This window comes from Lithobates pipiens, unplaced genomic scaffold (genome assembly GCF_037356315.1).
Source record: "Lithobates pipiens isolate NorthernLeopardFrog02 unplaced genomic scaffold, aLitPip1_a1.2 Scaffold_30, whole genome shotgun sequence".
NCBI classification, from domain to species: domain Eukaryota; kingdom Metazoa; phylum Chordata; class Amphibia; order Anura; family Ranidae; genus Lithobates; species Lithobates pipiens.
Window position 1 is genome coordinate 130,038,905 of NW_027507791.1, and position 17,083 is coordinate 130,055,987.

The 17,083-nt window shown below is 45.0% G+C and overlaps 1 protein-coding gene across 2 annotated transcripts in view; it reads left to right on the forward strand.

Moving 5' to 3' along the window:
* Nucleotides 1-16,361, forward strand: part of BUB1B (BUB1 mitotic checkpoint serine/threonine kinase B) — a 156,685-nt gene extending 140,324 nt beyond the window's left edge. For both annotated transcript variants that reach the window (XM_077464860.1, XM_077464861.1), the window contains exons 22-23: nucleotides 13,518-13,624; nucleotides 15,968-16,361. In XM_077464860.1, the coding sequence (XP_077320986.1) occupies nucleotides 13,518-13,624; nucleotides 15,968-16,148 (288 nt within the window). In that variant the 3' untranslated portion in view covers nucleotides 16,149-16,361. The remainder of the gene's footprint in view (nucleotides 1-13,517; nucleotides 13,625-15,967) is intronic.
* Nucleotides 16,362-17,083: the final 722 nt, after the last annotated feature.

Here is a 17,083-nt window from a genome sequence, read left to right on the forward strand (position 1 = left end):
GTAGCTCTATTGCATCAATCCTGGTTCCTAATTGTTGCAGATCAGCATGAATGGAAGCTGTGATCTGTGTAGCAGTTTGAGATAAAACTCTAGACAACATTTGAGAGAATGCGTTCATCATGGATGCAAAGTCAGTGGGAGGAGAAGGCGAATCTCTAGGAACTATGTCCCATGGAGCAAAGCTGATAGGTAACATATGCTGTGTGGAGGGATTACTTCCCCCCCAATATGTCTCAGGAGGGGGTCAGTGGATGCTGGGGATGGGGCTCCGGGTTGAGTTTCACTCACTGTGCCGTTTGAAGTTGAAGAGAGGTGCTTAGCTGTGTGGTCCTGGTCCGCTATGGAATCCTCATTGCAGGCTGTGTGTTGTGAGGTAACGGCGGCCATCTTGGATCGGCCTGACATCGCTAACGCTGTAGAAAGCGCGGGTTTGGGGTTCCAATGGGACTTAGAGCCGGGCATTCGTGTGAAGCCTGAGGTTTCCCCAATCAGATGCAACCGTTTACCGGCGGAAACGAGGGCTCAGAAGGTCGTGGCGGCGGACGTTAGGCCAGGGTGGCGCGGAGCTCCCGGTCTATGCGGCCATCTTGGACGCTTCCGCCAGTTATCCTATCCATTTTATTTTTTTTCATTTGCCACTTAAATAAAGCTCTATCTGTTTAAGAAAAAAAAAAAATTCATATGGGTAGTACAGTGTTGCATGACCACGTAATTGTCATTCAAACTTCGACAGCACTGAAAATTGGCCTGGGCAGGAAAAAGTGCTCATTATTGAAATGGTTAAATACATATACTGTATACAAATTGTTTAACCCTCCAACAGATTTTTGTTCATCTTTTCCTGATGTTTGAATAGCCTGGAGGATGACGCAACTGTTACAATTAAGGAATACAATGGTGTCATCTTTCCACCCACAGCATATTGACTGAACAATGAAAGCACTGGAGATGTCTTGTACCTCTGTTTTCACCTTTTATCAGCATTCTCCTTGTCAGCATATCTGCATACAGCATACCTGATTGGCTCCCAGAACTGTCTCTCCCAATCTGAATGCTGTTTGACTGGAGATTACAGGAGGCTAATATGAAGTCAATAGATGTAAAATACTTCATTGATTTTTGAAAATAACTTAATTTATGTTTTATATCTACGTATAATTTTTCCGTATTTTCTAATGTTTGCTACATCTTTTTGCTAAATTTTTGTGTAAACATGATGGGTTACATACCCCCATTGCCTCTGGATTTGCCCACCTAGTGCTGCTGAGAAAAGTATTGATCGGTTATGGATTTACTTAAGACGCCGCTTTGCCTTCTTCACCGGGAGATACTTGAAGACCGAGAGCCTGACCGAGGAGGGCATTATCCTGTTTGCATACAATTCCTTGAGTTTTGTAGAAAAGCTCCATTCATTTGAAATCATTCAGGGAGACCTGAGGAGAAAGATCTGGAGACCAGGGTCATAGAGTTCCAGGTGTAGCTAATGAGTGTGGGTCAGGGCATCAAATCAAAAAAAGGTGGGGGGGTGGAGAAGGTCATGAGAATAGGGAATGGAGAAAGGGAGTCAGCCCATAAGGGAATCAAATGGGCAATAGGGAAATATCAGTTCATGGAGGTTGGGAGGAAAATATCTGATGCTGCCAAATGAGCAGGAATTTAGTATTTAGTGTATCAGCTAAGATTCCCATAAACTTCTATCATATCAGTCAACCTGTTTTTCGCTGCTTCAAAACTTAGGGTGAGGGTCTTCTAGGCCACAGCTATTGTGATTTTGGTGGCTGTGACAATATGGTTCATGTATAAAGGATCAGGAATAGATTTATTGAGCGATGGTTCAGAGGTTTTATGGTGATTTGTGTGGAGAATTGTGCGAATTTAATTATAAAGTATCCAGAATCTGTGCTCTATTGGGTAAATCAACTAAATGAGTCATTGTCAGTATACGATGGGCCAGAGTGTATTGCCACCTGTAAATGGTTTTATAGAAATATTTAAGAATTCAAACAATTCTAGAGCTTTGGGTTGTAGCTTGCCAGATGGTTTGCCATTCCTCTCGTTCCAAGGACATGTTAAAATTAGTTTTCCATAGAGTTTAGAATACCTGGTAATAGTTCTTTTAGACTACTATACAACTGAACCTTAAATCAAGGAGAGAAGTCCCAATGTGTGTGGTTCAATGGACATTTACTTTTTAAAGAAGTAAAAACTAGAGGAGAATGGAGGCAGAGTGAAAGTATAAAGTGCTTATGTTGGACATAGCGGAAATGTCAACTATTTTCGTAATCGATTAGTTGGTCAACCGATTGCCTTGCCTGCATATATATCTCCGATTAACCCTTTTGTGAGGAAGGGTAAGGGAGATTTTCTCAGGAATTTCTCCTATGTATAATGCTGTCATGCCTATGTGTCACCACTAGGGGCTGTATTGAGTACTCACGACCTGATGCTGGAAACAGCGCAGAAGCCTTAATTCCTCCTCTCCTCCGGCCACAAGCAGATCTTCCGGTAAGAAAGGGGGCTTCTGGTTCTCCTCCTGCGCCTCCAATGTTGGTTTTTTCTCCCCTTGGGGGGATTGATGTGCCAAAGCAGTTTCCTTTTTTTTTTTTTTTTTTAATGGAGACATTTTTTCTTATTCATGAATGGGAACACAATATTATCCTCCTAAGAAATTCTCCACACTTTATCCTATGGAAGAGTATTTCTATGAAAAAAAAAAATATGGGGGGTTCCAGCAATTGATGCTCCAAACGCCTCAGTGAGCAAGAATCTCACATGTCCGGTGGATAATGCACTGATCTTAAAGGATCCAACAGATAAAAAGTCGGAACTTCTTTCTAAAAGCAATATGTCTTTAGCAAGTTCAGTAGAGCAGCCAGTTCTTGCTGCAATTAGTGTATCCCAGTCCATTAAGGAACAGTTTGTGGAGCTACTTAAGAGTCTGCCTGATCAGCAGGCCCAATAATGGGCTGGTGTATCAGACGCACTATGTTTCACAGTAGATGCTATGAAAGATATTTAATCATTTAAGCCTCACGGCTTATGCTTGGACTAGTGCATTTTCACAGAGCTCTATGGCTGAAAATTGGTCAGCCGAAGCACCCTGTAAAAGGCTCCTAGCCAGGTTCCCCTTTTCATGGTGAACAGCTATTTGAAGACAATCTGGATAAAATGCACCCATTCTCTAATTCATTCTCATTCTCTAATGAGAAAAGCTCTCTTTTTACCAGTAAAGAAGTTGTTCAAATATTTCTCCTTTAAGCATGCTGCTTCTCCATCAGCCTCTAGGCAGTCTGGACGGCCTCAACCGTCAGGTTCAAGGGGAAGACCCCAAGGGCAGCACCAGGGTCAGAAGACATCTTGGGTCAGAAAGCCCACAAAGAAGGATGCTAAAACCTCCTTATAAAGGGGTGCCCCCACTTCTGGGGAAAGCTCTGATGCAGACTCGGGTCCTGCTATGGCAGGCGGCCCCTGTTCTGACATTTCAGAGGATACGGACCATGACAATTCGGACAGTTAGAATGACTCCGTGTCCAGGCCAGTGCAGGAAAAAGCGCTTGTAGGGGCACTTATCACAGCGGTGCGGGATACCCTAAAGATGGAGGATACGGCGGGGGCATCTACAGAGGTGTCTGTCCCTTTCGTGTACCACAAGCCGGCCCGCATGGCTAAGGTGTTTCCTTACCTAACTTATTTTGATAAGTTTATTTACAAGGAGTTGGTGTTCTTGGTTGCTATATCCTCAGCAAGGAGGGTTTTGGAATTGGCTGCTCTTTCTTGTAAAGAGCCATACTTGATTATTCATGAGGACAGAGTGGTGTTGTGCCCTCATCCAGTTTTTTTTTTTTTTTGCCAAAAGTGGTCTCAGGTTTCCACCTGAACCAAGATATTGTCCTGCCATAGTTTTTTCCGAAACTGTGTTCCAAGGAAGAGAAGTCACTACATTGTCTTGATGTAGTGAGAGCGGTCAAAATCTATTTAAAGACTGCTGCTCAGATCCGGAAGACTGATGTCTTATTTATACTGCTAAGAAAGGACAGGCAGCATTGAAATCCACTGTTGCTGAGTGGCTTCGGAAAGTTATAATTCAGACTTATGATTTAAGGGGTAAGATTCCCCCTTTGCAAGTCAAAGCGCACTCTACCAGGGCAGTTAGTGCTTCTTGGGCAGTGCGTCACCAGGCCTCCATGGCTCAGATCTGTAAGGCTGCAACTTGGTCTTCAGTACATATATCCACCTGATAAAACCTGGTGAATGTAAGAAGGTATGAGGATATTGCCTTTGGGCACAGTGTGCTGCAGGCGGCAGTATATGTTTTCAAGTCTAGGAGTGCCCTACGGATTGTCTCCCTCACTTCAAATAACATTGCTATAGAATGTCCCACGTAGTGATTACTATGGTGCTCTGTGTCCCATGATGTAAGATAAAGAAAATAGGATTTTCTCTTTCATTCATTGACTGACACATCATCTTCATCTTGACCTTAGGGTTATATCGCCCCTTCATGAGAATACTAGGCAGAACATGTTAAAAAACGCAAAACTGCACAGTACCGCCCAGGGGGCGGTCCTACTGGCTATAACCCCTCACACTGCATCCAGCAGCTCAGTTTTTTTTTTTTCTGCCTAGTGTAGGAGAAAGACCTGGCTCCTGGTGGGACCATGGGGCACACATGACCGGGCTACTGCTGTCCGTGTCAGTGTGCCGTGGCAGACCGATACCCCGTACTGCTTGAGTGATGGGTCTGTCCATGGAATGCGTCCAGCAGTCCCTGCAGGAGGGGTAAGTATAGTTCCACTTGTCTCGGCAGGATGGGGCAGCTGGGCATTCCCTGGAGGTCGACTAGGGGGTCTCACTCTCCCTTTCTTCTCTCTGTCCCTTTCTGTCCTCCCCATACGATGGGCCGCTGTGTGACTGGGCATATGGGGGTGTTCCGAGTCCTGGCAGGGGGCTGCGCTGGGTGTTGGGGGTCTGCTCATCCTCTTCCCGGGCCATGGTGGGGTGTTTTGGTGTGTACACCATGTGGGGAGGCCGCTGCGTTGACCGCAGCTATTTTCCTCTAGCTACAGCCAATATTTTACATTTCGAACATTTTCTGGAAGTCCAGCGGCCAATTTCCCGGCGCCCTCAGTCGGTTTTTGCTGAGGCGGCCATTTTCTAGTAGCCTCAGCTTGTTTTGCCTCTAGCACTGGGTGACTTTTTCTTCTAGAACAGCGTGCTTTTTACACACCTCGTGGCTGACACGGGAGAGCGGACAGCTGCAGCACAGCGCGGTACCCGGGTCAGGGTGGTGAGTCCTGCGAGGGGGGGGGGGGGGGCCCTCAGTCTGTGGCAGCTAGGAGGGTGGGCATTTTGTGTGACTTGCGTTGGGTCCCTAAGTGGTGACGGGCGAGTGTGGATCAGCATGGTGGCAGAAGCTGGCGCTTCTTCCCCAGACATCCCTGTTATGGCAACCGGTTCCCCTACACCTGGGGTGCCTATGGACGCTCTATCGGTGGTCCTGGAATCCTTTGTTGCCAGGGTGGAAGCGGCGTGCTGGAGTAAGGGGGGTAAAAATTGCCCCCTCACCCCACCGTCTTCTGGGGAAAGCTCTGATGCAGAGGCCCCTGTTCTGACATTTCAGAAGATGCGGACCAGGACCATTCAGACAGTTAGAATGACTCCGGGTCAGCGCAGGAAAAAGAGCTTGTAGGGGCACTTATCACAGCGGTGCAGGATACCGTAAAGATGGAGGATACGGCGGTGGCATCTACAGAGGTGTCCGTCCCTTTTGTGTCCCATAAGCCGGCCCGCGCGGCTAAGGTGTTTCCTTACCTAACTTATTTTGTTAAGTTTATTTACAAGGAGTGGGGAAGCCTGCAGCGGGCCTTTTCAGTCCCGAGATGGATGGTGGTGCATTACCCCTTTGAGGAGAGTTTCCTGAAGAAATGGACAAACTTCTGATTAAATAAGGTAACCACGATTCCGGTGGAAGGGACCCCTGTTTTCAAGGACCCTGCCGACAGGAGGGCCGAGGCGGTTGCTCGGTCCATGTTCACGGTGATGGGGTCAGCATTGCGGCCAGTGTTGGCTACGAACCTGGTGTTCCAGACGCTTACTGAATGAGCTAAAATGATGCCCCGTGAGTTGGAGACGCAACAGGTTTCCCTGGTCTGCGTGGAGCTGGTGGACCAGTTGGTGCAGGGCTTTAAGTATGTCTGTGATGCGGCCTTAGATATGGCCCCTTTGTGCTCTAGAGCCTCAGTATCAGCTGTGGTGCTACATCGCCTGATTTGGCTAAAATGCTGATCTGCGGACCAGGCATCTAAGAAAGCACTGGCGGATTTGCCCTTCCAGGGAGAGAGGCTGTTTGGAGCCTCGCTGGACGACATTATTAAGAATGTTACGGGGGGGGGGGTTTAAGAGTACTTTGCTCCCACAGTCCAGGGAAGCTAAGGAGCCACGCCATAGGCAAGGCCCCTCCTTTTCCACTCAGAAGTGGATTTTTCGTCCGCCCGGGTCGGTAGGTAAGCGTCCACAGTCCAAGGTGCCCGTTGAGGGACAAAAGCGTCCCTGGTTTCGCAAGCCAAACGAGCCTGCCAACAAATCTGTTGCCGCATGAAGGTTTGCCCCCGACCAATTCTCAGGTGGGGGGGTCGCCTTCGGGAGTTTGCAGCTCGGTGGACCTGCCTACTTTTCGACCAGTGGGTCTGAGAACTGGTTTCATCAGGATGCAAGGTTATTTCTTGTCCGCCAAACAGATTTTTTTTTTTTTTCCCCTCCAACCTTCATTTTCTTCCGGCTCGTCGGGAAGCCCTGTTTGGAGCAGTACAGGATCTGCTGCTGCGCAGGTGATAGTACCTGTGCCAACACCGGAAAGGTTTCAGATATTCTACTCCAATCTGTTTGTAGTCCCACAGAAGGAAGGGGTCCATCCAGTCCTGGATCTCAAGGCCCTCAACAGCTTTGTGAAAATACAAATGTTCAGGATGGAATCTGTTTGCTCCGTGGTCTCTGCACTCCATCAGGGGAATTTCCTGGCGTCCCTGGACATCAAGGATGCATACTTGCATGTCCCCAGATGCGTCAAGCATCAGAAGTTTCTGCGATTTGTGGTCCGGGACGAGCACTACCAATTTTTAACTCTCCCTTTTGGCCTAGCATGGGCATCAAGGGTCTTCACCAAGGTGCTGTCTCCTATTCTGGCTTTGCTAAGGCAATGAGGGATCGCAATCGTGGGTTACCTGGACGACCTCCTTCTGAGAGCAGCTTCTGCCTCAAAATTAAAGGTGGATGTAGAAATCGCCATGCAAACCCTTTGGGAGTTTGGTTGGGTACTGAACCTCCAGAAGTCTGTGTTGGGGCCCACTCAATGCCTGGAGTACCTGGGCTTGCTTCTGGACTCAGAGACGAGAGTCTTTCTCCCTTCGGACAAGCTGCAGACTCTTCAAGCTGTGAAGTTGTTGGTGTCCCGCAGGTGGTCGTCGCTGCGTTTTTGCATCCTGGGTCTCATGGTAGCCACTTTCGAAGCAGTACCGTATGCTCAATTCCACACTCGAATCTTGCAAAAGGAGATCCCGTCCAAATGGGATTGCCAAATTCGGGTGAGCCAGCTTGTCAGGGATTCCCTGCTCTGGTGGCTGAGGTCGCCAGCCCTTCGGTCTGAGGACTCGTTCCTTCCCCTTCATTGGACGGTGATCACAACGGGCACCAGCCTGACCAGTTGGGAGGGAGTTTGGGTTGTGCAGTCGGCCCAGGGTCACTGGACGCAGGAAGAATCCCGCCTGCCGATCAATGTGCTGAAGCTTCGGGCGATTAGGCGGTGCCTCGCCACATGGACACAGAGGCTGCAGGGGCGTCCGGTCAGAATCCAGTCGGACAACACCACGGCGGTGGTGTATGTCAATCATCAAGGAGGAACAAGGAGCTTGGCTGCAGCACTGGAGGTCGCTCACATCCTGCGGTGGGTAGGGCGGTGCGTGCAGGCTCTGTCGGCCATGTACCTTCCAGAAAACTGGCAAGCGGACTACCTAAGCCAGATGATGGATCAAGGGGAATGGTCGCTGCATCCGGATGTGTTTCGGCTCCTTTGCCTAAGGTGGGGCATGCCAGATGTGGATCTCCTGACTTCTCTACTCAATCGGAAGGTACAGTGGTTTGTGGCCAGGTCAAAAGATCCCTGGGCAGACGCGCTGGTGGCTCCATGGGGGCATTATCGGCTGATTTGCCCCCCCACTCAAACCTCTACCACATCTGCATCGCAGAGTGGAGGCTGAGGGCATTCCGGTGATTCTGATTGCCCCAGATTGGCCTCGGCGTCCTTGGTATGCCGACATAGTAGGAATGGTGGCGGATGTTCCTTGGTGGCTGCCGATGCAAGAGGACTTTCTGTCGCAAGGTCCAATACTTCATCCTGCTTTATCATCGCTGGCTTTAATGGCATGGCTGTTGAAAGCCAGGTGCTAAGGGAACGAGGTCTGTCGAATTTGGTAGTCTCCACTATGCTGAGGGCACAGAAGTCATCATCTCAGAAGATTTATCATCGTACGTGGAAGGCCTACATCTCCATGTGTGAGGAGATGGGACGGTGTCCGCACACATACTCAGTTTCTAGGATCCTGCTGTTTTTTCAGCGAGGAGTGGATCAGAAACTTGCCTTAAGCACCATTTAAGGGGTAGGTATCAGCTTTGGCTATATTTTTTTCAGCGACCATTGGCGACTCATTGGTGAGTACGTTTGTTCAGGGGGGTTGATGGGATTTGAATCTGGTGAATCTCTGTGCTTCAGAAACCGCCGTTTGAAAACATTAGGGAGATCCCCTTATTGACACACTCTCAGAAAGTAGTCTTTCTAGTGGCTATTACATCTGCCAGGAGGGTTTCTGAGTTGGCGGCCTTGTCATGCAAGTCTCCCTACTTGGTCCTCCACAAGGATAAGGTGGTGCGCCTGCAGCCGTCATTTCTTCCAAAGGTTGTTTCGGCCTTTCATCTAAATGAGGACATTGTTCTTCCGTCCTTATGTCCTCAGCCGTCACAGCCCAAAGAGGTTGTTTTGCATTTGTTGGACATGGTCCGGTCTCTGCGGGTGTATCTGTCTGCTACGGCTCCTTTTCAGGGGTCGGACTCCCTCCATTTCTTGGTGGATCAGACAGATCGTGGTTCAGGCTTATGCCCTAAGGGGGCAGACGCCCCCCCCCCCCCTTTCCTGTCATGATGACTTCGACCAGAGCAATTGGTGCCTCCTGGGCTTTCCGACATCAAGCGTCCGTTTCCCAGGTGGGTAAGGTGGTGACCTGGTCGTCCATTCACACTTTCACTACATTTTACAAGGTTGATGTGAGCGCATTTTCAGATGCTTGCTTCGGCCGCAAGGTTTTGCAGGCGGCCATTTAACCACTTCAGCCCCGGACCATTTTGCTGGCCAAAGACCAGACCACTTTTTGCGATTTGGCACTGCGTCGCTTTAACTGACAATTGCGCAGTCGTGCGACGTGGCTCCCAAACAAAATTGACATCCTTTTTTTTTTTCCCACAAATAGAGCTTTCTTTTGGTGGTATTTGATCACCCCTGTGGTTTTTATTTTTTGTGCTATAAACAAAAATTTTGCTCGTGATGGCAGGGCGGCATTAAAGATTGGACGTACCTGTACGCCAATATGCCTGCCCGTGCCATTCTGCCGATGTACATCAGCGTGGTAGGGAACTGGTTAAGGTTACAACTCCTCCGTTGGAGTTAATTTTTCTTGCTGTTCTTTCCCCTCGTTTTTTTGACACTGCTTGGGGATGTCCCTAAGGGGAAGATGCTGTCTGTCAATGAATGAAAGAGAAAATAGGATTTTTGTACTCACCGTAAAATCCTTTTCTCTGAAGTTCATTGACGGACACTGCACCCACCCCTCCTATTCGTTTTGTGCTGCTTTTTGACGAACTGAGCAGCTGGATGCAGTGTGATGAGGGGTCATAGCCAGTAGGACCGCCCCCTGGGCGATACTGTGCAGTTTTGCTGTTTTTAACATGTTCTGCCTATTCCTCTGCTGAAGGGGCGATATAACTCTAAGGTCAAGATGAAGATGCTGTGTCCATCAATGAACTTAAGAGAAAAGAGTTTTACGGTGAGTACAAAAATCCTTTATTACTGCCTACCTGTAAAACCCTTTTCCTGGAATACATCATGGGACACAGGGTTCCTGCCCCTCTTTTTGGGGTTTACGTATATTGCTTTGCTACAAAAACTGAGGTACTCCTGGTAGGAGGAGGGGTTATATAGGGAGTGAACTTTCCTGTATTGGGTATACTGGTGTCCACTACCTGAAGGTGCCTATATACCCACATAGTGATTACTATGTTGCTCTGTGTCCCATGATGTACTCGAAGAAAAGGATTTTACAGGTAAGCTGTTATGATAGCCATAAAAAAAAATATATATATATTTTTATAAGTGACAGCAGGCACAGGTAGCTTTTATCAGCCACCTGCCTATGACAAGGGAGACTGTCATACATAATATATTACAGTTCTGTCTGAAAATCAGCGAAACAGTATTTAATTTTTTTAATTTATTTTTTCCTTTTAAATAAATTTGATCTCCTGAGTCTGATGATATTTACCAGATTCAACCTCTAATCGTATATACAGTATATCTCGTCTGTTATTCTCAAAGTGGATTCGTGATTTTTGCTCCCTAACTATATAGTTGGTTATTTATATTTACCACTGCATATAGATATTTAAAGGAGTTGTAAAGGCATTAAGATAAAAAACCTGTGTGTAGCAGCACCCCAATCCCCCAATTACATGCCTGAGCTCCTTCTCTCTCCAGCAATGTCCACGATCCCCTCAGCCATCCAGTACACTCCTGAGGAGAAGGGGGTGGGGGCCAGGTTGGGGCTCCATGTCTGAATGGATACACAGAGCTTTGACTCTGCTTGGGTGCACCCCTGTAGCAAGCTGCTGGCTGAGGGGCTAGGAGCAGCAAAGAGGGACCAAAGAAGAGAAGGATCCGGGCTGCTTTGTGCAAAACCTACTGCACAGAGGAGGCAAGTATAACATGTTTTTTTTTTTTTTTTAAATAGCCTTTACAATTACTTTAACCGCTTGCCCACCAGCTGCCGAAGTTATACTGCGGCAGAATGGCATGGGCAGGCGAATCGCCGTCATGTTACGTCGCTTCCTAAGGTGTCCACCTGGGGTGCGTGGCTCACCCCCTGGAGCCGATGCGGTCTCCCGCGATCACTCGTAACATGGCGAGAACTGGGATCTCTGTGTGTAAACTGAGGGGAGAAGTGACAGATGGTCTGTTCATACAAAGTATGAACAGTGATCTGTCATCTCCCCTAGTCAGTCCCCTCCCCCCTTCAGTTAGAACACACACTAGGGAACAAAGTTAACCCCTTGATCACCCCCTAGTGTTAACCCCTTCAATGCCAGTGAAATTTTTACAGTAATCAATGCATTTTTATAGCGCTGATCGCTGTATTAATGCCAATGGTCCCAAAAATGTGTCAAAATTGTCCGATGTGTCCGCTATAATGTTGCAGTCACGATAAAAATCGCAGCTCACCACCATTACTAGTAAAAAAAAAAAAAAATTACAAAAATTATGTAAATCTATCCCTTATTTGGTAGACGCTATAACTTTTGCTATAAAAAGGAAAAAACTGCGCTGTTGGCTAAAAACTTCCAAGCAGCAACTCTAAGATGTTATACCACACTTTATTTTATGCTATAACTGTTGCGCAAACCAATCAATATATGCTTTTTGCGTTTTTTTTTTTGTTTTTTATTACCAAAAATATGTAGAAAAATACATATCGGCCTAAACTGAGAAAAAATTTGCTTTAAAAAAAAAAATGGGGTTCATATATCGCAAAAAGTACAAAATATTGTGTTTTTTTTTTTTTTTTTTCAAAATTGACGATTTTTTGTTTATAGCACAAAAAATAACAGAGATGATCAAATACCACCAAAAGAAAGCTCAATTTTGTTTGGGTACAACATCGCACGACTGCGCAATTGTCAGTTAAAACGACGCAGTGCTGAATCGCAAAATGTGCTCTGGTCAGGAAGGTGGTAAAATCTTCCGGGGCTAAAGTGGTTACGAATAAATTGCCTTTTTTTATTTATTTTTTATTTATTTTTTACTTTACATCTTAAGTTAATTATACACCACACTTTTTTAAAGGTTATTTTCCGATTAATCAAAACAATAATTATGAAAATAATCGTTAGTTGCAGCCCTAAATAGAACTATGCATAAGCAACCTAAATCTCGAGGTTATTTTTTTTCCAGTGACCTCTTTCAAAACATGTAAAAAACCACTCCAGACCATACATTTTCTGAAAGCACAGGTAGAATAAAAACGTTTGTGCTGCTGATTTTTCAGGTCCTGTGATAGTTGCACAAATGTGTATCAAAAGGAAATTTATAATTGAAATACACTAAAATTTGACATTCGCAAACAAAATTACTTTAAATTTTTTTATATTAAATTTCTACCACACATAACAGCTAAATCTGTATTAAAGCGGAGTTCCAGGCTTTTTATGTTTACTAAAAGTCAGCAGCTACAAAAAGTGTAGTGGCTGACTTTTAATAAACACACTTACCTGTTCCACGGTCCAGTGATGTGGCTGAATGGAGCGTTGCTCTCCGCCGGCGCCTCCATTGCCACTCTGGGCTCCCGGCTGTGACAGCTTTTCGGCTTCACGGCCGGGCACGCACGGCACATGCGCGAGTCGCTCTGCGCTCCCCGAGTGGACAGGCAATCTCCTGGGGACTGTCACGTGTCCCAGGAGATCGACTAGAGGGTGAGGCCGCCTAAGGCGAAAGGAGGAGATGCCTTGGCGGTCCCTGGGCGGAAGGAGGAAGTGGGACAGGAAGTCCCACTCCTAACGAAGCCCCCACTCCCCCCCCCCCCCCCCAAAAAAAATGACATGCCCAAAGTGGCATGTAAGGGTTCGAGGAGTGCTTAAAGCAGAAGTTCCTTTTTTTGGTGGAATTCCGCTTTAAGTTGTTAAATAACAAAAATGTATACATTTTAATGTGTTTGCGAAACGGTGGAAAGCAAAGGTTCATGAAACTGAAAATAAGTAACTTGCACTGTAAATCTGCAGGTTGGCTTTACACTTTTCTTGTGGTAAGGTCAGTTCTACTGTGTTTTGTGAACAGTACAATAAAATGATCCAGGCATACATTTTATCACAACACATCACATGGACTTTGTAAAACTTTAACAACTGCGACATGAACTAACATACTGACCGTTAGGGTATGGAGAGCCATAATTGGTATGCAGACAGAACTGAATGTCATTACGTTTGTAGAAATGCACCCTGCTCATGTATCTGTGTATACATTTATTTGTTTAACTTAAGTTAATGGTACTTGTACAGTGGTGGTTTTCTGGCAGTATTTATTGACTTGATTCTTTTTTTTTTTTTTTTTCTTTGCAATCATGTTAAAATGTGTTTTGCTCCCATACTGTGCTTTAATTGAATTAGATAAGTGTGTCATTTTAACCACTTTAATTTGCTGCCCCCAGGTGGATCTTCTTGGCATTGCAAATGTGGTACACTTGATGATCTTCAGCAAGTCTCTGGAGGTTCATCGTGAAGATTCAGTATGGAAAATCAACAAAGCATTTCCCAGGTGAATAATTGTTATAAATGACTTAAATATTTTTTTTGAGATGCTGGTGAATTGATACAAGCCAGTTATTGGTGGTTCTTTGAAAAGCATATTGTAAAGCTAAGCCAGACTGTGTCGGCCTATGGCATTGCAACAGAGTTTTGCATTGGCATTCGATTTCATGCACATTTTCCACAGCCTGTGCTATTCCATGCAGGAAATATCAGAAACAGACTTCTAATAAAAGGAAGGTTAGCAGAAGGGTTTAAAAATACCTAGTAGGATCCTCTGGGGTTACAGCCCAGATGCAAGTCTGAATATCTACTATGTGGTGAAGTTGGAGCATAGAACACTAGAAGAGCAGGAAAGAGGCATAACTAAACAGCATAGTTTCATTCAGGATTTATGGAAGTCGGCTGACACATGAGCATTTCTGACCCTTGTAGGGAAAGTATGTATCCGCTAACGAGGCCTGTTGGAATGAGGTAGGAGCACCTTGTGTTTTGGTTCTGGAAAGGAAGCCCATGTATACTGCCATGTTTTTTCTGCTTAGCAAACACAACTGTGAGCAGAGAAACACATGCTAAAAACTATTTCAACTTGTAATGCTCATATCAGTCTGACGGGTGTGAGTATTAGAAGTGTTTAAAGATATAATTTCATGAAAGTTCCCTTTAGATTGGCTCGTATTAAGATTTCCTCTTTTTATAGCCACAGTAATATGTTTTTAATATGAGGATTCTTCAAAACGTTTCCACACTTTTTTAAACTCTATTATATATATATATATTTTTTAAACAAACTTTTTGAAGGCTCCTTGTTGAAACTGTTGGTTATTAATAGCTGTTTATTAAGTGTAAACTGTAACCTTCTACCGACTGCTCACAGTAAATCTACTTCGAGTCGGCGGCAGGTGCAGGCTTGGCAACATACATGTACGTTGCTGACTTGCTTCTGTGTTTGGGGCGGTATGCATGTGCTCCCTGCTGACCAGTGCAGTGATTGGATACAGCAGAAGTTTGGCAGCAGATTTCAACCAATGATTTTGGCTAAAACCTGCTGATTGGTAGTGTTCTGTGTTTACAAGCACACGTACAGAGAACAGTGATCTGGCTGTTCTCCCTAAAAGGAAGGGAGAAAAAACAGACAGATCAGTAAGTAAAAGCAGCACATATTACACTTGTTGGGCTCACACTTAACGCCTTGATTTCCTTTAGATGTTAAACCCTTCCCAGCCAGTGTCATTAGTGTCACTAACTACGTTAGTGCCAGCCAGTGACAGACTGCTCGCCATACTATCACAGTCCCATTATAAGTCACTGATCACTGCCATTACCAGTATAGCGTCTATAGCTGTGTAAATTTCAGTGTATATATACCATAGTTTGTAGACTCTATAACTTTCACAGAAACCAATTAATATACACTCATTTGGATTTTCTTTTAGCAGACATGTAGCACAATACATTTTGGCCTAAATTCCTGAAGAAATTTTTTATAAAACGCATCCAATAATAAAATAAAAAATAAAGTAGAAAATATTTTCATTTCAAAAATTTCTAATTAACAAAAAACTAAAAAAAAAACAGTTCTGTTTGTGTGGAAAAAAACTATAAATTTAATTTGCATACAGTGTTGTATGACCACGCAATTGCACAGTACTGAATATAAAAAAAACATGCCCTGATCATGAAGGGGGTAAAACCTTCTGGAGGCCGAATGTTTGAAGGGATTGTAAAGGTATTTTTATTTTTTTTAAATAACAAACATGTTATACTTACCTCCACTGTGCAGCTAGTTTTGCACAGAGTCGCCCCGAACCTGCTCTTCTGGGGTCCCTCAGCGGCTGTCTCGGCTTCCTCCTGCAGGTACTTCTCACATTCATGCGAGCTCCCTCGCATGGTGAGAAGCATCTGCAGGCGCGCTCCCGTGATACAGCCAGCAGCTATAGCCGCTCGCTGTATCACACGGCCCCGCCCCCGGCGCGCCACGTCATTGGTTGTGATTGACAGCAGCGCGAGCCAATGGCTGCGCTGCTTTCAATCCATCCACTCCAGCCAATCAGCGGCCAGGCTGAGTGGCGAAGAGGACGTCTGGGGCGAGCGCGGGACTTTTGAGTCAGGTAAGTAAAATGGGGGTGGGGGGGGGTGGGGGCGCCAGCACTGTCAGATGTTTTTCACCTTAATGCATAGAATGCATTAAGATGAAAAAACATTTACCTTTACAACCCCATTAAGACACTTAAACTATATACATTTCTATGTGTTTGAATATACAGAATTGAGTTATGCACTATAAGACCCAAAGTGGTATACTCAATGCAGATGATCACTTTCTCACATTTTATTTCTGGTCTGTTTCTAGTTTATGGCGTGGGGAACTTTGGAACTCCTTCTTTTCCAAAATATTGAATACGGACAGTGAATCTCCATCATATGTTTTAAAGGAACTCAAAGATGAGATGGAACAGTTATTGGACAGCAGCTGTCAAGATGGGCTATGTATTTACTTCATCCAGCTTGAAACCCGTTTTAGTCCCCTTTAGGATCCGCAGGCACTTTTCAGAAGAAGCAGTGTGTTAGATTTTCATATCTTTCCTTCTAGACTGGAGAACACTCTCCTTCAGCTTAGTCTTAATTCACACTGTCACCTTCTCTGTGTTTATATTGTATGTTTCAATATATAGGTGTTTGTTTTTGTTTGTTTTTTGTAATTTGTACATTCACTAAACCTATTGTATTAAACATTTTTAATTTTTTTTTTTAAATGAATTATTATACAAAATGTGGACACTATCAAATTTATCAGAAAGTACAATATTCTATACAACACTAGTGCCAAAAAAGTTGATGCTCTGTGTAAAATTTACATAAAAACAGAATGCTATGTTTTTCATATCTCAAACGCATATTTTAATCACAGAAGAAAATAGAAAACATAACTGTTAAAACTGAGAAAATGCAGCATTTTAAGAAATTTTGTAATTGATATTCGAAACGCAGCACAAAAAAAATTGGGAAATAGGGTAACAAAAAGCTAGCAAAGTGGTACTAATCCGGAAGAGCTAGAAGAACATTTTGCAACTAATTAGGTTAATTGGGAACAGGTCTGATTGGGTATAAAAAGAGAGAGTTGTGGTGTCTTAGAACCAGGGCCTTTTTTCAACAGGAATGCGGGGGTTTGCAGTTCCGGGACCTCCAGAACAAAATGTATGTACTGGCAAGTTATTGGACAGCAGCTGTCAAGAGGGTCTATTGATACTGGCTGCTGGGGAATCTATTCTTGTTGGAGGGGGATCTATTTTTGCAGAGGAAGGGGATCTATTCCTGCTGGGGAGGTTTTCTGTTGCTGCTGGGGAATTATTGTTGCTGGAGTGGGTCTAAAGTTGCTAGGGGGTCAATCATTGCTGGAAAGAATCTGCCTTTGAGGGATGGGTCTATTGATGTTGGCTGCTGGGGAATCTATTGTTGCTGGAGGAGA